Raw genomic sequence first — 24,839 nt, 5'->3', positions numbered from 1 at the left:
TTTAGGGAAGTAGTTACACCGAAAGTTATAGACAGATGGGTGACAGTGAGGGGGAGTGGAAGGAACCAGCCAGTGCAGGGTCCCCCTGCGGTCATTCCCCTCAAGAACAAGTATACCGTTTTGGATACTTGTGGGGGGGATGGCTTATCAGGGGTAAGCAACGAGGTTCAGGCCTCTGGCACGGAGCCTGGCCCCGTTGCTCAGAAGGGAAGGGTGGAGAAAGTTAGAGCGATAGTTGTTGGGGACTCAATAGTGAGGGGTACAGATAGGTGGTTTTGTGGGGGCGACAGAGACTCACGATTGGTATGTTGCCTCCCAGGTGCAAGGGTACGTGATGTCTCTGATCGTGTTTTCCGGGTCCTTAAGGGGGAGGGGGAGCAGCCCCAGATTGTGGTCCACGTTGGCACCAATGACATAGGTAGGAAGAGGGGTGAGGATGTCAGGCAGGCTTTCAGGGAGCTAGGTTGGAAGCTCAGAGCTAGAACAAACAGAGTTGTTGTCTCTGGTTTGTTACCCGTGCCACGTGATAGAGAGTCGAGGAATAGGGAGAGACAGCAGTTAAACGCGTGGCTACAGGCATGGTGCAGGAGGGAGGGATTCCGGTTTCTGGACAACTGGGGTTCTTTCTGGGGAAGGTGGGACCTCTATAAACAGGATGGTCTACACCTGAACCAGAGGGGCACCAGTATCCTTGGGGGGAGGTTTGCTAGTGCTCTTTGGGAGGGTTTAAACTAACTCTGCAGGGGCATGGGAACCTGGACTGTAGCTTCAGGGTACAGGACCTTGAGTGTAGGGAGGTTAGGAACAAGGCATTGATTTCGAAGGAGGGTGCCTGTAAACAGAAAGATGGCTTGAAGTGTGTATACTTCAATGCCAGAAGTATAAGAAATAAGGTAGGTGAACTTGCAGCGTGGGTTTGTACCTGGGACTTCGATGTTGTGGCCATTACAGAGACGTGGGTAGAACAGGAGCAGGAATGGCTGTTGCAGGTTGCAGGGTTTAAAATGTTTTAGTAGGGTCAGACATGGGGGTAAAAGAGGGGAAGGTGTGGCATTGCTTGTCACCTTGGATAGCATTACAGCGGTGGAAAGGACGATGGAGGAAGATTTGCCATATGAGGTAGCTTGAGCTGAGGTTAGAAATAGGAAAGGTGAGGTCACCCTGTTAGGAGTTTTCTACAGGCCTCCCAATAGTCCGAGAGAAGTAGAGGATAGTATTGCAAGGATGATTCAGGAGAAGAGTGAAAGTAGCAGGGTGGTTGTTATGGGGGACTTTAACTTCCCAGATATTGACTGGGAAAGCTATAGCTCGAGTTCGTTAGATGGGTTGGTGTTTGTCCAATGTGTGCAGGAGGGTTTCCTGACACAATATGTAGACAGGCCAACAAGAGGTGAGGCTATACTGGATTTGGTTCTAGGTAATGAACCAGGCCAGGTGTTAGACTTGGAGGTAGGTGAGCACTTCGGGGACAGTGACCACAACTCGGTGACTTTTACTTTAGTGATGGAGAGGGATAAGTGTGCACTGCAGGGCAAGAGCTATAGCTGGGGGCAGGGAAATTATGACGTGGTGAGGCATGACTTAGGATGCGTGGATTGGAAAAACAGGCTTCAGGAGAAGAACACTAATGATATGTGGAGATTGTTCAAGGAACACCTATTGAGTGTCCTTGATAAGTATGTACCAGTCAGGCAGGGAGTAAAGGGTCTTGTGAGGGAGCCGTGGTTTAATAGGGAATTGGAATCCCTTGTGAAAGGGAAGAGGGCGGCCTATGTAAGGATGAGGTGTGAAGGTTCAGTTGGGGCGATTGAGAGTTATAAGGTAGCCAGGAAGGATCTGAAGAGAGAGCTAAGAGCAGCGAGAAGGGGACATGAAAAGTCCTTAGTTGGTAGGATTAGGGAAAACCCAGAGGCTTTCTATAGGTATGTCAGGAATAAAAGGATGACTAGGGTAGGTATCGGTCCAGTCAAGGATAGTAGTGGGAAGTTGTGCGTGGAGGCGGAGGAGATTGGTGAGACACTAAATCAATACTTTTCGTCAGTATTCATTCAGGAACAGGACTCTGTTGCTGGTGTGAATATTGAGTCACAAGTGATTAGAATGGATGGCCTTGAAGTATGTAGGGAGGAGGTTTTGGGAATACTGGAAAGGATGAAAATAGATAAGTCTCCTGGGCCTGATGGCATTTGTCCTAGGATCCTCTGGGAAGCTAGGGAGGAGATAGCAGAGCCATTGGCCTTGATTTTTATGTCGTCATTGTCAACGGGAATAGTACCAGAAGACTGGAGGATAGCGAATGTGGTCCCCTTGTTCAAGAAGGGGAGTAGGGACAGCCCGAGTAACTATAGGCCAGTGAGTCTCACTTCTGTTGTGGGTAAAGTCTTAGAGAGAGTTGTAAGGGATAAGATTTATGAACATCTGGATAGGAATAATGTGATCAAGGATAGTCAGCATGGTTTTGTGAAGGGCAGGTCGTGCCTCACAAACCTTATTGAGTTCTTTGAGAAGGTGACTAAGGAGGTGGATGAGGGTAAAGCAGTAGATGTGGTGTATATGGATTTTAGCAAGGCGTTCGATAAGGTACCCCATGGTAGGCTAATGCAAAAACTACGGAGGTATGGCATTGAGGGTGCATTAGAGGTTTGGATTAGGAATTGGCTGGCTGGAAGGAGACAGAGGGTAGTAGTTGATGGACTAGGTTCATCTTGGAGTGCAGTTACTAGCGGTGTACCACAGGGATCTGTTTTGGGACCGTTGCTGTTTGTCATCTTTATAAATGATCTAGAGGAGGGGCTTGAAAGCTGGGTGAGCAAGTTTGCGGATGACACAAAGGTCGGTGGAGTTGTGGACAGTGAAGAAGGATGTGGCAGGTTACAGCGGGATATAGATAGGTTGCAGAGCAGGGCAGAAAGGTGGCAGATGGAATTTAATGTAGCTAAGTGTGAAGTCATTCACTTTGGTAGGAGTAACAAGAAGATGGATTACTGGGCTAATGGTAGGCTACTTGGTAGTGTGGATGAGCAGAGGGATCTTGGTGTCCATGTACACAGATCTCTGAACGTTGCCACCCAGGTAAATAGTGCTGTGAGGAAGGCATATGGTGTACTGGGCTTTATTGGTAGAGGAATTGAGTTCCGGAGTCCTGAGGTCATGTTGCAGTTGTATAAGACTCTGGTGCGGCCTCATCTGGAGTATTGTGTGCAGTTTTGGTCGCCATACTATAGGAAGGATGTGGAGGCATTGGAACGAGTGCAGAGGAGGTTTACCAGGATGTTGCCTGGCATGGTAGGAAGATCGTATGAGGAAAGGCTGAGGCACTTGGGCCTGTTCTCATTGGAGAAAAGAAGGTTTAGGGGAGATTTGATAGAGGTGTATAAGATGATTAGGGGTTTAGATAGGGTAGACACTGAGAACCTTTTACCGCTAATGGAGTCAGCTGTTACTAGGGGACACAGCTTTAAATTAAGGGGTGGTAGGTATAGGACAGATGTTAGGGGTAGATTCTTTACGCAGCGGATTGTGAGTTCATGGAATGCCCTGCCAGTAGCAGTGGTGAACTCTCCCTCTTTATGGTCATTTAAGCAGGCATTGGATAGGCATATGGAAGTTATTGGGCTAGTGTAGGTTAGGTAGGATTTGGTCGGCGCAACATCGAGGGCCGAAGGGCCTGTACTGCGCTGTATTTTTCTATGTTCTATGTTCTATCATTTATGCTGAGGCAATTGTGTAGCAGGAGTGGGAACTATACTCTTTCAGATACAGACTGATCAAAAGTGCAGACCTATCACTGACAGAAAGTGTAATGATACAGAAAGAAGATTTGCTGTTATGTGGGCTAGTGAAAAGTTTGCAAATTATGTCTTCACTTCAAGAGATAGTCCTTAGTGAGCCCCTTAAAGTCTACGGTGTTAGCAAACATATTTCCACATGTGCAACATTTTAGACTGAAGATGATGAGGGTTATTCTAAAGACAGACCATGTTCTGGATAAATAGCAGATGTGTTGAATTCTACTCTTTGCTGAAAAGCTAGAAACCTTTACATCGACAATAACTGTAACTCAACCAATAAAGTTAGAAATAGTCCAACAGGGGTATTTGGAAGCACTAGTTTTCGGAGTGCCGTTCCTTCATCTGTGTAGCTGTGAAGAACGACCAGAAGACATAGAATTTATTGCAAGAGATTATAGCATGCAACTGAAATGGTATATTGAACAAACCTAGATTGCTGTTATGTCTTTCATCTTTTAGAATGGGTTGCAGGTTTCAGTTCATTAATATGTCAATCTCAGAACTTCTTTTAAGTCACATTCTTGAGATAACTTAAGGTTTCATAAAATAAAAGGTGGCATCTCAGCTCAGTGTGAGGTTACAGCCTGTTTGTATCCCAATCTTGAGTCAGACTGGTTCTACTTCTAAAGTGGAATTTATAAAACATTACATGGATTGACTGCCTGCATTGATTACCTGCAGATTGTGCATTTTTGAAACAAAATAGAATGTATCTGCAAATACAAATTCACCCTATAGACCTATATGTGTGTGTGTGCGTGCGTGTGTGAGAGAGAGAGGAGAGAGTGTGTGCATATGCGTGTGAGTGCACATGAGTGTGTGTGTGTGTGTGTGTGTTTGTGCGTGTGCATGTTTGATAAAATGTGTGAGTGTGATGAAGTATAAACCTGTGAGAGGGTGTGGGGGATGCTGCTTGGACTGGAGGGAGCTCGGGTTTTGCACATCGGAGTGAAGAAGGATTAGAGGCGACTTGATGGAGGTGGACAAGATGATGAGAGACATAGGTAGAGTGAAAGTCAGAGACATTTTCTCAGGGCAGAAATAGCTATCACAAGGAGGCAGGTTTCGGGGAAGATGTCACAGGTCAGTATATTAGTCCCCTTCCAATTTAGGTACAGGTCACTTCTACCCCAGAAGAGATTCCAATGATTCTTCTCCCGTACACCAGCTCCTCAGCGACACATTCATCTACTCTATCCTTCTATTCCTACCCTTACTCGCTCAAAGCTCCAGGAATAATCCAGATATTACTACTCTCAAGGACCTCCTTTTTAAATTCCTGCTTAACTTTCTATATTCTACTTTCAGAATATCATCCTTTTCCATCCCTATATTGTTGGTTCCAGTGTGTACAATGACTGCCTGCTGGTCCCTCTCCCCCTTTGACCACATTTTGCACTCTCTCTGAGACATGCTTGACCCTGACACCAGGGAGGCAACACATCATTCTGATTTTCCGCTGCTGGTCACAGAAATGTCTGTCTGTGCCTCTGACTAGAGAGTCACCTAATACAATTGATCACTTGCAACCCGATGTACCCTCAATATATTAGAGCCTATCTTGATACCAGAAACTTGGCTGTTCGTGCTACATTTCCCTGAGAATCCATCACCCTTTACATTTTCCCAAACAGCATACCTGTTTGAAATGGGGATAGCCACAGAAAACTCCTGCACTACCTGCCTACCTCTCTTATCTTTTTTGGAGTTAACCCATCTATGTAACTGCATCTGTGGCTTTTCTCCCTTCTATAACTGCCATCCATCACACCCTCTTGCTCTTGTAAATTCCCCATTGCCTCTAAATGTCACTCCAATCGATCCATTTGATTTGATAGGATTCGCAACCAACAACATTTATTGCAGATATAATTCTCAGTACGTAAACTCTCCCTAAACTCTCACATTCGACAAGAAACAAGAAGAACATATCATTTTACTGAAGTCCATTTCTGCTTCTTCCAAATTACAGACCCAGAAAATAATGCTGTCTTATTCCTCTACAAAACACTGCTCCAGGCTAACTTATGGTTTAAGAGACATATCTCAATAAAACTTATAATCAAGAAAGAACCCACTCTACTCAGTAATGCAGACTTCCAGCAAGTCCACACTTAAAAACTATTCCCTTATCTGTTTCTATGCTGTGACCTCTCCCAAACAGGTTCCTCCAAGATCAGTTGTGAATTGCACTGATTGTTAATTTTGCTAGACGCACTACGATGTTCAGCAATACATAAATTCAACAGCAAAGGTGGAGTTTCACTGCTGTGTCAGTTAGTAGAGTACATTTCTTTCTTTTTCTCTCTCTCTCTCTCCTGCACTGATCATGTGCTGCCTATTGTCTGTCCTTCTCCCTTTTAAAAGTGCTGTTGTTTTGACTTTTTTCCTCTAAAGTTCCTAAACAATGCAACAGCATACAAAACAGTAATTGCTGCTCCTGGAATTTGAGGAAATCACATCCCACACCTAAAATACCTCAAAAAAAAAGAGCAGCCTGTTACAGCCAGAATTTTTTCTCACCCTCCATCTTGGTTACCCAGAATCCTTCCTTTGAATTACTAATACAAAATTCTAAGAACAGCTTCCAGCGCAAATTATCAATTCAAGCTGTATTCAAACAACTGCTTGTTGTGGAATAACGTTGAATCCTGGAACAATTTGCCAGCTAATCAGAAAGTATTGTGGAATACTTCAGAGACTAAATGAAATTCTCACAAATGTATCCAGGCTGATCTCCAGATGCAGCACAGCAACAAGTCAAAGTTATTGTTTCTATTGTGTGGGATGCACAAAATTAATCATCTCCAATGTGCCACTGAGGATCAAAGACCTGAACAACAGTGACCTCAAAGCCAACACTGAGTTTGTGGTGTGCACGATAACAGTGATGGAGACTTGGACAATGTTCAGCAGACACCTCAAATTCTCCGGGACGTATCATCAGTGATGTCTCTGCAAAATCCTGCAAATCACATGTCAAGATAGCACTTCAATAACAGACCCCTGTCTCATTCCTAATCAGCTGCATTGGCCAGATCACATCATCTGCATGCCTGCCACAAGATTTCCAGAAAATCTCTCTCTCTCTCTCTCTGGAGCTCTATCACAGCAAACATGTCCACAAAACCTCCCTGAATAAATGCAATACTCTCAATGATTCGTCTGCATGTCTAGCCCAAGACTATCCAGATTGGAGATAAAAGGAGGACTTCACAGAATATGAGTTCCCTACTTGGGGCTGTTAATCTGGTCCAATCAGGGAGCCCTGGCTGACAGATACAAACAAGAAGGGCCCAACTGCTTGTTCTGTGGTGCTGTGGAGTCCGTGGACCGTGTGTATATTGGATGTGGGCATTTGCACTCCAATTTTGATTTTCTTAAAAACCTCCTCCTCTGCTTTTGGTTGCACTTCAGTCCCACCCTCCTGATCTTCGGGCACCCGGTATGGAGGAGGGAGGGCAGGTCTGAAGACCTCCTCGTGGGTCTGCTCCTGGGCCTGGCCAAACTGGCCATAAACAGGTCCAGGCAGCGGGCATCGGAGGGGGCCGTTAGGGCCGACTGCCTGCCCCTCTTCCGCGGTTACGTGGTAGTGTAGGGGTAATAAAAAAAGGAACAAATATATAAACAGAAAAAAAATAAACAGGAGGGGGACTGAAAAACTATAAACAGGAGGGTCACTCTGGCTTGCTCTGAGGGAGTTGGATCAGTGTGAAGGACTCTCCATTTGTATCGGGGGGCTAACTGAGCTGGCTGCCCACATCCAGTATGTACCGCTGTTGTTGGTTTCTGGTTTTTTTGGACGAACCTGATTCCTGAACTGGCTGAACTTTATAGCCAGTTTGTTAACTGGTATTCCTTTTCATTGAGGGCTGATTTCTAAACTGCCTGATCTCCACAGTCAATGTGTTACAAGTGTGCTTCAATTCTCATTAGGGAACTGTTGTTTCAATGGCTTGTTATAGCCTGCGTGTTACTCTTATCTTTTACATTGAAAAAGGACAATGATGATTTTGTGGCAGGGCTTAGCCCTTGCAGTCAGGTTTTCTTTTTTTTTGCATGTGTTTTCACTTTTTTGATGTTTGAATTGAGCCCTTGTGTGATGCTGCACCTTTCTAGATGAACTGTTGCTGTGGGTAGGCCTGCCCCTCTGTGAATGGACTAGGCCTCTGTAAAGACTGAACACCTGTGTATGGTGGGAGGTGAACATCTGCTGCATCCAGGAATGGACCAAACCCCTGTGAGTTAACTGGCCTCTGTGGAGTTATTTCAGTCTCTAAGGGACTCGCGGATACACAAGCGGGCTCTCGGGAATGGGGAGGGAGTGACTTTTAAGGTCAGTGTGCAGGGATTAAACTTTTCATTTGAAATGTTTTAAGTTTTGTTTGCGGTATTAACTTTAAATGCATGATTGCAATGTAGTTTTGAAATTTTCTCTGAAAGTTGTCTCTGAATTGCTTAAAAAACGTCAATAAATGATAGCAACAGACTGAAGCAATATTCTTGAACAGTATATTTATTTAGCCAGCTAGTTAAAATTCATGGATTTATAAAAGTTATGTTGATGTTTAAATTGCCATATCAATCTCTTTCTTCTCTCAGACTGGGGTGGGGAAGGGCAGTGACATGTGGCTGATTGGGGTGGGGTGAAGGGGAATATTCTCCATGATCAGTATGGTGTTCCAGAGAAATGATACCTCTAGTGCATGCTTAGCAGCTCCAGGGTCTGAAATACAATGTTGAGAGTGTGTTACTGGAAAAGCACAACAGGTCAGACAGCATCCGAGGAGCAAGAAAATTGACGTATTGGGCCGGAGCCCTTCATCAGGAATGAGGCTGGGAGCCTAGCGGGTGGAGAGATAGATGGGAGGGGGTCTGAAGGGAAGGTAGCTGAGAGTACAATAGGTGGATGGAGGTGGGGGTAAAGGTGATAGGTCAGAGGGGAAGGTGGAGTGGATAGGTGGGAAGGAAGATTGACAGATGGAACAGGTCATGAGGACGGTGCTGAGGTCGAAGGTTGGAACTGGGGTGGGGGACGGAATGAGGAAACTAGTGAAGTTTGATTGATGCCCTGGGGTTGAAAGGTCCTGAGGCAGAAGATAAGGCATTCTTCCTCCAGGTATTGGGTGGTGAGGGAGTGGTGATGTCCTTGGCAGAGTGGGAGAGGGAGTTGACGTGTTCGGCCATGGGGCGGTTGGGGTTGATTGGTGCGGGTGATCCGGAGATGTTCTCTGAAGTGCTCTGCGAGAACGTGTCCAGTCTCCCCAATGTAGAGGAGACCGCATTGGGAGCAACAGATACAATAAATGACATGTGTGGAAGTGCAGGTTAAACTGTGATTGATGTGGAAGACTCCTTTAGGGCCTTGGACGGAGGTGAAGGTGGAGGTGTGGGCACAGGTTTTGCAATTCCTGTGGTGGTAGGGGAAGGTGCCAGGAGGGAAGGGTGGGCTGTTGGAGGGGTGTGGACCTGACCAGGTAGTCACGGAAGGATTGGTCTTTGTGAAGAGTGGAAAGGGGTGGGGAGGGAAATATATTTCTGGTGATGGGGTCCGTTTGTAGGTGGCGGAAATGTCGGAAGATAATGCGATTTATGTGGAGGTTGGTGCGGTGGAACGTGAGGATGGGGTGGGGGTGGGGGAGTTCTGTCCTTGTTGCAGTTGGAAGGGTGGGGTTTGAGGGTGGAGGTGCGGGACGTGGATGAGATGTGTTGGAGGGCATCTTTAACCGCGTGGGAGGGTAAATTTTAGTCTTTAAAGAAGGAGACTATCTGAGGTGTTCTGTGGTGGAACCTGTCCTCCAGGGAGCAGATGCAGCAGAGGCATAGGGAGTATGGCATAGTATGTTTTTAGGAGGTAGGGTGGGAGGAGGTGTAAGTCAGGCAGCTGTGGGAGTGGGTGCGTTTGTAACAACACACTCTCAACTCTGATCTCCAGCATCACTGTTTCCTAGTTGATTTCAACCTTACTCTGAAATACAATGACTAACTCAACCAGCACTTCAGGGCTATCCAAGTCAGACCTTCCTTCGAGTGTTGTTAGGGCTCCACCCATCTCAGGCAAGTTATTTCCTGCAGGAGTCCCAGCTTCTGTCCTGTTCTCATAGACATAGACACAGTATTTTATGATGGGTTTGTACTCCCACGTACTATTCTAATATCTCCTGTTTCCTCCCACTTCCCTTGTACAAATAGGGATTCTATTTGATATGATTCTACAACCTGTTTCTCCAGGGGTAATCTGTCTCTTACCTTCATCCCATGCAGTGGCAGTGTCTTGTTGAGTTGGTATTTCCCACTATGCTGGGGCGCAGTGTATAGGAACATGTCGCTGAGCTGTGGAGGAGAATCCGACATTACTGCTGCTTCATGAGACACGTCAAATCCAGTCACAGGAACAACACCCAAACTCCAAGGAGGGAGTCCCAGTCACTGAACAATTCAGGGGTTTCAAACACAACAAGGACCAACACACAATTATGGGAAGGTTAGAGGGTAGCTCTTAGGGCAGGAGGAGGGGGTAAGGCATTAATTAGGGAGTGAGGAGTGGGACATCTGGGGGTTTTGGTCTTTACTGTGGTACTTCATCCATTGTGTGCTTTAAAGTGCCTATATAGTGATCTTTCTCAAAATTCCTCTCAATGATATTTGGAGCAATACCAGATAAAATAACAGGACATGCCTCAACATGGATTGATCTACCTATCGGGAGTATACAGGGAGAAAGACAGAGGCAAGGGGGTAGCACAGAGTCCAAGGAGAGAAAAGGGCAAGATAAAGACCCTGTGACAAGCAGTCAGCGTCACTGAGGAGTAGGCATAGTGAAGACCCTGTGACAGGCAATCAGTATCACAGAGAGGAGCAGATGAGGTTAGAACTCTAACAGGCAGTGATCTGGAGGGGCCTCACATCCAGATTCCTTACATGATGTCTTCAGCACCTCTGCAGACGGACTGCAATGTTGAAATACTTAGTTGTGCCCAGATGGGTCTATCCGCCGAAGGGTAGATTTCCTATTTGTGTCCCATGTATTTTGTCAGACCCACCGTCTTCTCTGACCACTGCCTCCTGCTGGCCAACTATCACCTCCAGGACAACCAGTGAGCCATCAAGGGTATGTAGAAGCTGGGCATGAAAACACTGAAGTGCTCAAAAGGGATTTCACAGGTTGGAGAACCAGGAAGCCCCTATTTGAGTCTCCAGAGAATCAAAGGGAACATCAAGAGGCTCTTTGTCCTCGAAAAGTGCTCCAAAGGTGACAGAGAGGTGGAGAAAACTGTCCAGACTCCAGAAAACCATGCAGAATATATGCCTTACACAGATATTGGGGGGGGGGGGTCAATGTCTCAGAGGATCGCCAGAAGGTGAAGAACCAACAAGTCTCGCTCCTTGCTTCAGAGGCCTCCAAGATATTCTTCTGGTTCAGGATCCACATCATTGAGCAGGCTGAAGGATGAGATGCGCTTGTATTCTTCTGGAAGGTGCAGAAGGTGATGGCTCGGTAACATTATCTGATTCTGACATCCTGAGGACCAGCAAATCCTTTTATGCCAGTCTGTAGGAAACCAAGTCCACAAACAGCGCTGCCTCCCAGTTGGCCATCTAATACTGAGGTATTAGATGACAGGATACAGGAGTCAACTCTGGATGACCTGACCATGGCCCTCAAATCCTAAGGCAAGAATAAAACTACTGGAAATGACAACTTGCCAGTCAAGTTATATTTGGCTCAGTGGGACTTGATTCGCCCGGACCTGCTAGGGATGTACAACAGTATGCATCTGTGCATACCATGTGCAAATCCAGAGGAAGGTTATCATATCCTTGTCCACAAGCGGAAGGGAGAGGGGGCTGAAAATAGAAATTGGTGACCAATTTCATTGCTAATTCAGACTGTAGAATCCTGTCCAAGGTCATCAGCAACCGGATCAGGTCAGCTCTGGGATAGATTATCCACCCCGACCAAACCTGTGCTGAGTAGGCAGGACGATCTGAGATCCTTGCACTCCTCAGAGATACAATCACCTACATGCAGGACAGTGGGATAGATACCTGCTTCATCAATGTGGACCAGGAGAAGGCCTTTGACAGGATATCGCATATGTACATGTGGGATGTGCTCTCTAAAATGTGGGAAATTCACAACTGGATCGGATAGTTCTATAGCTGCATCTTTACTGCAAACTCAATCAATTGGTGGAAATCAGACAGCTTCCCAATTAGATCTAGAGTCAGGCAGGGCTGTCCATTCTCTCTTGTCTTGATTGTGTATTGTATAAAGACTTTTGCTGAGGCAATCAGGAAGAATGCAAGCCTGAGAGGGGTAATTGTTCCAGTCAGCGAAGGTCTGCAGGACAAATGCTCCCTATACATGGATGACACCACTGTTTTCTGTTTGGACCCTCTGTCAGTGAGCAACCTCATGACCATCTGCAACCAGTTCAAACGCACCTTGGGTTCTCAGGTAAATCTGGGCAGCATGGTGGCACAGTGGTTAGCACTACTGCCTCACAGCGCCAGAGACCCAGGTTCAATTCCCACCTCAGGCAACTCTCTGTGTGGAGTTTGCACGTTCTCCCAGTGTCTGCGTGGGTTTCCTCCGGGTGCTCCGGTTTCCTCCCACTGTCCAAAGATGTGCAGGTCAGGTGAATTGGCCATGCTAAATTGCCTGTAGTGTTAGGTAAGGGGTAAATGTAGGGGTATGGGTGGGTGGCGCTTTGGTGGGTGGGTGTGGACTTGTTGGGCCGAAGGGCCTGTTTCCACACTGTAAGTAATCTAATCTAAGTAAAAAAAGGCAAGCTCTTTGGGAACTGGGCTGACTGATCCATTATCCGCTTCACCATCAAGAATATGGTTTGGAGGGGATGAGATGCTTGCGAAATTTGGAGGAGCACGTCACCAAGGTGAGACAGAAACTGGTCTTCTGGGAACACTGCTCCCTCTACAATGTGAGAATTAGGCTAGTTATCAGGTATGAGTTACTTTCTCAGATGTTATATGTGGTGCAGGTCTGGCCCATTCCTTCAAACTGGGCCATTGTAGTCACCTGAGCCATCTTCCACTTCACCTTAAGATGGACCATGTCCGCAGGAACACCATATACAAAGCTCTGCATAAGGTGGGGGAAGATTACACCTTTGTGTGGGGCTGCATCAAGCGGTGCAAAGACCTTCAGTACACAAACACCAAGTGTCACTATGTACTGAGGTTCTACCTGTCCCTGGTGTTCCAAGGATGAGAATGGCCTCCACGCTGCAGAATACTCCAAGTCGTTGGACCGTTCTTCATGGAGAAGTTTGAGAAGCAAAACACCTTTGACCTCAGGAAGTGGTCAGCACATAGTGTCCTTGAGACTTCACAGGAAAGGGAGAAGATGGATCCTGTCACACTGTTCCTGAGCAAATTATCAAAGCTATTTGGCAGAATGCATCTTCACCAGAAGTTTTCAACAAGCACCAAGACATTGCTTGGCTGGTGGTGAGAAGGGCACTTCCTCTGAGATCCTTCTTGTACTCCTGGTTGGTCTGCACCACTGTATGCTGCCCTTGAAATGGCTGTGTTGGTGGTGGTTTTGAGACTGTCATCCATCTGCTGGAATGTGCCTTTGTGAATGAAGGCTGGAAAAAGGCACAGTTGTTTTCATTCACCCTCAGCAACTCCGTGATGCAGGACACTATGCTTTACAGTATCATCCCCAGGACACACACCAAAACAAACATCAACCATGCCTGTAGGACCATAATCTTGGTGAAAGACACTCTTTGGTCTGCCAAAACAAGAAGTCATCCTCAAACAAGTGTAAAGCTTGGAGCAGCTGTCACCAAGTCACAGAGGGGAAAGACCACTGTCAGGTCTTCCTGCCAAAGATAACTGGGGATTTGTTCAGTTTTAATCCCTCTTATTGTCTCACATGCATGTAAAGTTAGTTTTGGGTGTGTAAGAGATAGACTCAACTTCCAATGTTTGTTTCTTTCCTTGAGAAGCTGTTCAGAACCAAACTGCATTTGTGACTACATGTGTATACAAATTTCATACATAAATGATGTTTTTTATGTATAATATATACTTTTGAAATGAAAAAAAAGTCAGCATCACTTCTCGGGATGAACCTCAACAATCGCCACTGTGTCTTTCTCCAGACTTCATTTGCAAAGGTACATTCTAGCAAATGTGTGACAGTCTCAATCCCTGACAGACAGAGAATCACTGCAAAGTCATAGAGTCTTAAAGAGGAAATGGAGGATGTTAGGGATGTGGATACCAGTAAGAAACAACTCGAAGACGAAAACATGTCAGACCTCCAAAGCTGCACAGCAACATGGAAAAAGGCAGCTGTGTGATGGTTACAGCAGTGGCTCCTCTGCCAATGAAAACATCCAGAGGAATAGCCATCAACAAAAATAAAAGGCAGAGCACCATGGGGGAGATAAAGATGAGCACCCCCTCCACCACCCCAACAAAAATGGAAAGGCTGAATGTCCTGGAAGTCCCACCTCCAGCCATCAGCAACCCAGTGCACCACAGCCAAGAACAGCGGCTACTCCAAATCAGGAGCTGATCTGTCAGACTCAGAAATGTATCTCCCTGACTTTGTTCTTGCACTGACGACTGTATCAGGGCACCCCTAGCAGGGAGGGGCTGGACAGCTACTTCAGTGCAGAAGGTTCAATAGTTCACCGACAGCACAGGAATGCAGAGAGTCCCCCAGTGACGAGACCATGGATGAATGGATATTGAGTAATTCTATGAAGTTTTAAAATTGCCAGTATTAACATTTGTAGCATTAAATTTACTATGCGATGTGTCTCCACATTACCTTATCTAACCAACGTCAAAACCAACCTGTTTCCACAGGAGTGTAGGACACTACACTTCAGCAGCTACAGGAAATGGTTGTGTTTATGGACCAAAAGAGCTTTTGATTTAGCTGGGGAAACACTAGCCAATCCTCTGGCCAGGGTATTCTGCTGCAAGGAGGCAACTTCAGTATCTCTCAAGTTGAGGAGGAGGTTGGTAGCCGTCTCCTCGGACAAATGTTGCATACAGAAGTGCTCACCTGAGACTCACTAACATGAACACCTGGGGGGGGGGAAGAGTGAGCAGCTGGCATCTTGCAATCTTGCAGCAGCTCCCACTGCCTTTGGTCACATCCAGGCCAATCAATCTGGCCAGAGACCTCAACTGCATCACTGATGCAGATGGACAATTCAGAGGGACTGAGAGGAAACTGGACTCCACAGTAGTCAGCTTCATTGAGATGAGTGAATAAGGACTCTGGGACAGGCAGTCAGTATCACTGAGAGAAGTGGGCAAGGTGACAGGTCACTGAAGTATCTAAAAGGGACTTTGGATATAATTTGCACTACGTTTTTTGAGCCAATACTTAAGATGCAGCAAGAGCAAAGGGTCCATACTGTATTTAGTTCATGACTAGAGAGCTCCTGCACAATGTGGGAACTCCTACACACTTCTTGCGATCTGGAAAGCTTATGTGTCCAGGAGGTACCTTCTGCTGGAGCAACTTGAGCTCCAAATTTTGTTATTAGCTTAGTCAGATTTCTGTGGATTAAAGCAAATATGATGAGTTGAATTGTGAGTTGTAAATGTGTCTTGGGGGGGATGAGGACATCCTGAAAAACACCACTCTATAAACAGCAGTGTCAACATTACCCTCAGAATTAGATATCAGCTCCGAGAGGCATAGTGGCTCAATGGTTAGCACAACTGCCTCACAGCACCAGTGACCCAGATTCGATTCCACCCTCTGGAGACTTTCTGTGTGGAGTTTGCACATTCTCCCTGTGTCTGCGTGGGTTTCCTCTGAGTGCTCTGGTTTCCTCCCACAGTCCAAAGATGTGTAGCTTAGGTGGATTGGCCAAGCTAAATTGCCTCGGATTGTGCAGGCTAGGTTTATTAGCCATGGGATGTGTAGGGTTACAGGAATAGGGTAAGGGGGTGGGTTTGAGTGAGACGCTCTCCAGAGGGTCAGTGGAAACTTGATGGGCTGAATGGTTTGCTTTCACATTTTAAGGATTCTAGGATTTTATGACTGTATGATATTACTTGCAAACACTTCCACAACATAGTACATGTTCATATCATTTAATACAGGTGTCAAGAAAAACCAAATTAAGCCAAATCTATATTACCAGGAAGCAGTATCGAGGCCTTCGTGTTCCTTCCGTCACTCTCAGCAATCCTCCTTCCTTGATAAGCACCTAATGGAGTAAAGGGATTGGTCATATTGATCTACAGCACAGAAAAAGGCCCATCATATCCACGTGGGTCAAAAACAATCATCTAACTATTCTAATCTTATTCTCCAGCACTTGGCCCATAGCCTAGTATGTCCTGGCATCGCATGTGCACATCTAAATACATCTTCAATGTTAGGAGGGGTTTTCCTCTAGCACTCTTACAGACAGTAAGTTCCACATTTCCACCACCCACTGGGTAGAAATGTTTTTCTTCACATTTCCTCTGAACCTTTTGTCCCCTCCCTTAAGTCTGTTCCTCCTGATCACTGACCCCTCCATTAAGGGGAAAGGTCTCCTCCTGTCTACACTATTCCATGTTCCTCGGAATTTTACTCATCACAATCATGTCCCCACTCAATCTCCTGTGCTCTATGGTAAACAACTCCAGTCTGTCCAATCTCTCCTTGTAACTGAAAGTCTCCAGCCCAGGCAACATCTGGATAAATACTCTCTGCATCCTGTCCAGTGCTATCACAGCCCTCCTGTAATGTGAATTCCAGAACTGCAGCCGAACTAACATGTTATACAGTTCCAACATAATCTCCCTGTTCTTAAATTCTACGCCTTAACTAATAAGAGAAAATATCCCACTTAACCACTTCATCTATCAGTATAGACACCTTTAGGGATTGGTTTATTGTATACCAAGGTCTCTCTGATTGATTGTCAGTGCTTCCCAAAGTTCTCCCACTCAATCCCTGCCTTGTTTGTCCAACCTCATATTGATCATATTGAATTCCATGTGGTGTCATTTGTCAGTGCATCTGACCAGCCTGTCTTTATCGTGAAAGGCTATCTTCCTTACTATTTCCACCCGCTCATTTTTTGAAAGTAGAACTGCATAGCACATGAACGGGCCCTCCGGCTGACAACGTTGTGCCAAACGTGACATTGAATTAACTAAGGCGAGAGTGTGGTGCTGGAAAACCCAGCACAACCAGTCAGGCTGCATCTGAGGAGCAGGAGAATTGATGTTTCGGGCATGAGCTCTTCATCAGGAATCGATGAAGAGCCTGAATGTGCTCAAAATGTTGATTCTCCTGCTCCTCGGATGCTGCCTGACCTGCTGTGCTGGGTTTTCCAGCACCACACTCTCAACTCTGATCTCCTGCACCTGCAGTCCTCATTTTCAATGGATATGGATCCATTAACGAATCCATTCTGCCTGACCTTAGCCCATATCCCTCCATTCCTTGCACGTTCATGTGCTTATCTAATGGTGTCTGAAGATCCCTGTTGTATCTTCCTCCACCCCCACCCCTGGCAGCACATTCCAGACTCTTACCAATTATCTCTGTGTAAAAAAACTTAAACCTCAATCTCCTTTAAACTTACTCCTTCTCACATTAAATGCACGTGTCCTAGTATTAAACATTTCAAACTCGGGAAAAGGATTCTGACCGTCAACTTTATCTATGCATCTCATTATTTTATAGATTTCTATCAAGTCTCCCCTCCGCCTCTGCTGCTCCAGAGAAAACAATCTGCCTTCTAGCCTCTCTTTATAGCTCATTCCTGGTAAACTTCTGCTCTGCACCCTCTCAAGCCTCCACCACCCTCCTTTAATGTGGCAACCAAAAGTGAATGCAATATTTTAAGTATTGTCTTGTGAAGTTACAACATGATATCCTGACTCTTGTACTCAGTTCCCTGATCAATAAAAGCAAGCATACCATACACCTTCTTTACCACCCTATGGACTTCAGTGGCCATTTTCAGGGAGCTATGGACTTCAACCCCAAGATCCCTGTGTACATCAACGATGTTCAGGGTCCTGCCATTAACTGTATAATTTTTCTTAACATTTGGCCTCTCCAAGCACAGCATCTCACAATTATCTGGAGTGAACTCCACCTGCTAGTTCTCTGTCCATGTCTACAACTGATCCCACTGTATCCTTTGACAACTTTCTACGCTATCCACAACTCTTTGTATTATCTGCAAACTTACTTTGCCCCCATCTACATTTTCATCCAAGTCATTTATAATATAATATAATAACTAACAGCAGAGATCCCTACAGAACACCACTAGTCATTGAACTCCAGCAAGAAAAACACCCTTCCACCACTACCCTATGCCTTCTACGAGCAAGCCAATTCAGGATCCCCACAGCCAAGTTACCATGGATTCCATGCATCTTATTTGTCTGGATGAGAGTACATGGGACCTTGTCAAAAGCCTTACTAAAATCCATGGAGTCAACATCACTGCTCTACCCTCATCCATCACCTTTGTCACTTTCTCGAAAAATTCCATCAAGTTAGTAATACATGACCCACACTGCATAAAGCCAGACTGACTGTACCTAATGCGGCCATGCTTTTCCAAATGCAAGTAAATCCTATACCTAAGAATTCTCTCCAATAGCTTCCCAACCACTCCTGTGAGACTCGCTAGTCTATGGTTTCCTGGTTTATCCCTATTTTCTTTCTTGAACAGAAGAACATTAGCTACTTATCAATCCTCTAGGACCCTTTTCAGTGGCTGGTGAAGATACAAACATCTTGGTTAAGGTCATGGCAATCTCCTCTCTTGATTCGCTCAATAACCTGGGGTAGATCACATTGGGCCACGGGGACTTGTCTACGTTAATGCTCTTCAAGAGGCCAAACACCACTTCTTTCTGATCTCAAATGCACGAATACATTACCCATGCTCCACACAATCCTCACTGCCCTCCATATCCTTCTCCTGGGTGAATACCAAAGCACTCATTTAGGACCTTGCTCACATCCTCTGCCTCCAAGCACACGCTCCCTTTATCCTTAAGTGGTCCTACCTTCTCCCTAGTTATCCTTTTTTTGATAAATGTATAGAATGCCATAAGATTCTCTTTCACCCTACTTGCCAAGGCCATCTCATGGCCCCTACTTTGTCTCCTAATTCCCTGCTTGATTTCTTTCCTGCTTTCTTTATATTCTTCACTGAGCTATGTGATTATAGAGTCATAAAGATGTACAGCACGGAAACAGACCCTTCGGTCCAATCCATCCATACCGACCAGATATCCCAACCCAATTTAGTCCCGCCTTCCAGCACCCGGCCCATATCCCTCCAAACCCTTCCTGTTCATATAACCATCCAAATGCCTCTTAGATGTTGCAACTGTACCAGCCTCCACCACTTCCTCTGGCAGCTCATTCCATACATGTACCACTCTCTGTGTGAAAACGTTGCCCCATAGGTCTCTTTTATATCTTTCCCCTCTCACCCTAAACCTCTGCTCTCTAGTTCTGGACTCCCTATCCGCAGGGAAAAGACTTTGCCTATTGACCCTATCCATACCCCTCTTAATTTTGCAAACCTCTATAAGGTCACCCCTCAGCTTCTGACACTCCAGGGAAAACAGCCCCAGCCTGTTCAGCCTCTTCCGATAGCTCAAATACTCCAATCCTGGCAACATCCTTGTAGATCTTTTCTGAGCCCTTTCAAGTTTCACAACATCTTTCCGATATGAAGGAGGCCAGAATTGCACGCAATATTCCAACAGTGGCCTAACCAATATCCTGTACAGCCGCAACATGACCTCCCAACTCCTGTATTCAATACTCTGACCAATAAAGGAAAGCATAACAAACGCCTTCTTCATTATCCTAACTCCACTTTCAAGGAGCTACAAACCTGCACTCCAAGATCTCTTTGTTCAGCAACACTCCCTAGGACCTTACCATTAAGTGTATAAGTCCTGCTAAGATTTGCTTTCCCAAAATGCAGCACCTCGCATTTATCTGAATTAAACTCCATCTGCCACTTCCCAGCCCATCGGCCCATCTGGTCGAGATCCTGTTGTAATCTGAGGTAACCGTCTTCGCTGTCCACTACACCTCCAATTTTAGTGTCACCTGCAAACTTACTAGCTGTACCTCTTATGCTCGCATTCAAATCATTTATGTAAATGACAAAAATAGAGGACCCAGCACTCCACTGGTCACAGGCCTCCAGTCTGAAAAACAACCTTCCACCACCACCCTCTGTCTTCTACCTTTGAGCCAGTTCTGTATCTAAATGGCTAGTGTGTTCCATGAGATCTAACCTTGCTAATCAGTCTCCCATGGGGAACCTTGTCAAATGCCTTACTGAAGTCCATATAGATCACGTCTTCCGCTCTGCCCTCATCAAGCCTCTTTGTTACTTCCTCAAAAAACTCAATCAAGTTTCTGAGACATGATTTCCCACGCAGAAAACCATGTTGACTATCCCAAATCAGTCCTTGCCTTTCCAAATACATTGACATCCTGTCCCTCAGGATTCCCTCCAACGTCAGGCTCACTGGTCTATAGTTCCCTGGCTTGTCCTTACCACCCTTCTTAAACAGTGACACCACATTATCCAACCTCCAGTCTCTGGCACCTCACCTGTGACTATCGATGATACAAATATCTCAGCAAGAGGCCCAGCAATCACTTCTCTCGCCTCTCAGAGAGTTCTTGGGTACACCTGATCAGGTCCATTTTAGCTTCCTAAACCTTACATATGCTTTGTGGAAGCCATTTTCTGGGCTATGGCTTCCCTCCTGGTTAAGGAACCATCTTGCTGGAGGGAATCTTACCCAGCAGAAGAATAGTACTTGGCATGTAGCTGTGGGAGGTTGTCTCGCATATAGCTCAGATTCTCTCTCACTGTGATGTATTGCTGGTGTGTGTAGCTTAATTGCTCAAAAGTACCGCCTCCTGTCAATTAGCTTCTTTCTCTCTTTGATATATTGCCAATTTGTGGTGTTCCTCTAATTAAAGACATCCGTCCTGTATTTGTCACAGATCTCTGTAAACAGCATGTTAGGTGATAACTTTCAATCCTATTTACTTGGAGAAAGTGTAGCATCTTTTAGGGCTGACCCTGACGGCTGACCCTGACAGCTGACCCCTGATTCAATACCTCCTTGGGCCATCCTGACACTTGGTAGCTAATGGTCAACCTGTGTTGCATCTCTGTCCTGATTTCTACATGATCTTGTAACTTTCTGCTGTACTTCAGAATCCTACCGAGCCACTGTTAGGAAGTAGGATATTCCCATGATGCATCTTGTAATAAACTGGTGAATGCTCAAGACCTGCCTCTTGAGGTTTTCTACAACATGCTTTCTTTGCTTTTGGCTAAACTCCTAACCTCCCTCAGTATCCAAGGGTCCAAATGTAATGTACAAAATCCCATGCAAGGACTGCACAAAACACTACATAGGACAAACAGGAAGACAGCTAACAACCTGCATCCATGAACACCAACCAGCCACCAAACAACACGACCAGCTATCCTTAGTAGCCACACACGCAGATGACAAGCAACATGAATTCGACTGGGACAACACTACTATTGTAGGACAAGCCCCAAACAGACAACAGCCAGGGAATTCCTAGAGGCATGGCATTCATCCACAGATTCAATCAATAAGCACATCGACCTGGACCCAATATACCGGCCACCGCAGGGGACAGCTGGAAGTGACAACCGGAAGTGGTAGATACAAATCACTATAAATGCAGGAGGAAACATCACAGAAGCGCTTCACAGGAGGCTCCCAAGCACTGAGGATGTCACCTAGACAGGGGACAAAACGTCTGCAACATAAGTTCCCAGCTCGGCGAACAGAACCACAACAACGAGCACCCGAGCTACAAATCTTCTCACAAACCTTGAATCCAAGGGTCCCTTAATTTGTCATTCTCGTACTCCTTACTGGAACATGCCAGTCCTGAATTCTCATCAGCAGGTCTTTAAACAATTCCCACATAGCAAATGTGGATAACAGCTCCTCCCAATTAACACTCCTTCGCTCCTGCCTATTACTGGTGTAATTTGCCTTCCCCCAACTTAGTACCTTCCAGCAAGGTCCTGACTTATTCTTATTCATAGCTATCTTAAAACTTAAGCAGTTGTGATCACTGATTCCAAAACACCCTCCCACTGAAAGGTCAGTCATCTGGTCAGGCTCATTCACCAAAACAAGGTCCAGTATGTCTCCTCCACTCGATGGACTATCCACATACTATTTCTAGAAACCCTCTTGGATTCACTTAACAAATTCTGCCCGTCTATGTCTCTTGGTCTTAAAGGGGTTCCAATAAATATTGAGGAAGTTAAAGTCACCCATTTTGACAACTCTGTTTTATTGCATCTTTCCATAATCTGTCCAAATATTTGTTCCTCAATGTCTCGGTGACTGTTTGGGGGGATGTAGTATAATCCAATCAGAGCGACTGCACTCATCTTATTTTTGAGCTCTATCCATGTTGCCTCAGTGAATGAGCCCTCCAGCATATCCCCTCTCAGTGCAGATGTGGCATTCTCCCTGATTAGTAATGGAACTCCTCCACCTCTTTTACCTTCCTCTCTATCTCATCTAAAACAACAAAACGCTGGAACGTTGAGCAGCCAGTCCTGTTGCTCTCTCAACCAAGTCCCTGTAATGGCCACAACATCGTAATCCCATGTAATGATCGCGGCTCTAAGCTCATCTGCCTTACCTGTAATACTCCTTCCATTGAAATAAACAAACCAGCCCATTGGTTCCCTCGTGTTCATTTACCTGTCTCTGGTAAGTTCACAATCAACCTTCTACATTCAAAACTAAATCATCAATATGAACTACAAACAGCAAGGGCCTAAACACTCATCCCCGTAGGACATTGCTAGACACAAATATCCACTTGGAATAAACACCTCTCAACCATCACCCTCTGCTTCCTGCACACAGCTAATTGTGGATCCAATTTACTACATTTCCTTGAATCTCATTGACTCTTCTCTTTGCTGTCGATCTCCCATGCTGGACCTTACCAAAGTGGTTGAGTTCAGGTTTAACCATCTCGATACAAAGAGTGTCACTCCCTCTCTGTTTACTGGGGATTCTCACATTTGACCTTTGACTTGACTTGAACCTTTACTCGGTCCATTGCTTTTCAGAGGGCAAAAGTGAGGACTACAGATGCTGGAAATCAGAGTTTAGATCAGAGTGGTGCTGGGAAAGCACAGCAGGTCAGGCAGCATCCGAGCAGCAGGATTAGACGATGGTTAGATTCCCTAAATGTGGAAACAGGCCCTTTGGCCCAACAAGTCACACCAAGGAGTAACCCACCAAGGCCCACACTATGGGCAATTTAGCATAGCCAATTCACCTAACCTGCACATCTTTGGACTGTGGGAGGAAACCAGAGCACTCGGAGGAAACCCACGCAGACACGGAGAGAATGTGCAAACTCCACACAGACAGTCACCCGAGGCTGGAATTGAACTTGGGACCCTGGCGCTGTGAGGCAGCAGTGCTAACCACAGTGCTTACAGCCCCAAATAAAGCAGTTGCAGTGAGAAGAACAAGCAGGAGAATCAACGTTTCAGACAAAACCCTTCATCAGAAATCATGCCATTCCTGATGAAGGGCTTTTGCCTGAAAAATCGATTTTCCTGCTTCTCGGATGCTGCCTGACCTGTTGTGCATTTCCAACACCACTCTAATCTTGACCTAATCTCCAGCATCTGCAGTCCTCACTTCCACTTTGAGATTCTTGAAATTGAGTGTGTGGAATAATACACTGCTTTAATCATTCGATGGTTCAATCAGCAGGCTGTAAAGACCCCTATTTGCTAAAGAGATTAGTATTACATTCTGAAGAAGGGTCTGTGAATCTGAAACTCTGCTTTCTCTCCACCTTCTGGATTAGTGGTGCTGGAAGAGCACAGCAGTTCGGGCAGCATCTAAAGTGCAGTGAAATTGATGTTTTGGGCAAAAGCCCTTCATGTATTCCTGATGAAGGGCTTTTGCCCGAAATGTCAATTTCGTAGCACTTTGAATGCTGCCTGAACTGCTGTGCTCTTCCAGCAACGCTAATCCAGAGTGTGGTTTCCAGCATTTGCAGTCATTGTTTTTACCTTTCTCTCCACCTGTTGAGTTTTCCCAGCAATTTCCTTTTTCCAGCATCTTTGTTTTCTTTTCAATACTGCTTGTCTGCTGTCTTATACCCGGTTGGACTTTCACCTCTGGTCCACATGATCAGACTTCAACACTCACAGCATCCCAATGCAGCACCAAGGGCATCATGGTGGTGCAGGCCAATGGAGAGCGACACTGTCCAAGGCACTGACAAGTGCCAAGCAGTCTGAGCTTAGTATTGATGGAACACTGCACTGCAGAAGGATACATCAGAAGGATGGGTACCCCAGTCTGAGAGGGGAGCACTGAGGGATGGCCAAACTGGTAGAGGCAGTCAGAACAGAGGGAGTGCTGCAAGGGGGCTTGATTACTCAGATCTTTCCATTGCGAACCGTCTACAGGAGCAACCTTCCCAAATCTTCAGATCACCAATGCTTGCAACCTAGTTACAAGATGAAGTAATGCCCACACTAGCAGCATGTAGTATGATGATCCTCACCGCAGCACATTACAATGAAAGCTACATTCAGCAGATTTGCTGCCACCAGGGATGTACAGAACTTGGTCTAGAGTGGTGAGGGAAACAAGAAGCAGCTCTTGTGTTCACTACAATGTAGTTCATTGCACTATAGTCACTAGCCCTAACTTATGTCAATATAATACACACCCACACAGATGATGAGGGAGACTTGAATATGTAATCTTGTTCCTTCAGATTCTAAGTTGTTCATTCTAGAGTTTGTATGACATCATCATACTGGTGAGCGTTTAATGCAGTCCTTAGCTGTTTTAGGCCTTTGTACATTTATCTGACACTCTCCACCCTTCTCCCTCCACTCTTCCCCTTCCAGGATCCAGATACTCAAGGTCAGCTTTTGCTGCTGTGACCAGCACCAGGGAGAAAACAACTGAGCTTCTTGTTCATCA

The 24,839-nt window shown here is 45.7% G+C and overlaps 1 protein-coding gene across 1 annotated transcript in view; it reads right to left on the bottom strand.

The window, feature by feature from the left end:
* Window positions 1-24,839, bottom strand: part of fgd5a (FYVE, RhoGEF and PH domain containing 5a) — a 155,610-nt gene that overhangs the window by 35,737 nt on the left and 95,034 nt on the right. The window contains exons 11-12 of the mRNA XM_060835264.1: window positions 15,938-16,006; window positions 10,041-10,124 (exon numbers count right to left, since the gene is read on the bottom strand). Of these exons, the coding sequence (XP_060691247.1) occupies window positions 10,041-10,124; window positions 15,938-16,006 (153 nt within the window). The remainder of the gene's footprint in view (window positions 1-10,040; window positions 10,125-15,937; window positions 16,007-24,839) is intronic.

This window comes from Hemiscyllium ocellatum, chromosome 14 (genome assembly GCF_020745735.1).
Source record: "Hemiscyllium ocellatum isolate sHemOce1 chromosome 14, sHemOce1.pat.X.cur, whole genome shotgun sequence".
Taxonomy (NCBI): Eukaryota; Metazoa; Chordata; class Chondrichthyes; order Orectolobiformes; family Hemiscylliidae; genus Hemiscyllium; species Hemiscyllium ocellatum.
Note: the sequence above shows the minus strand (reverse complement) of the source record. Positions and strands in the feature narration are given on the sequence as shown.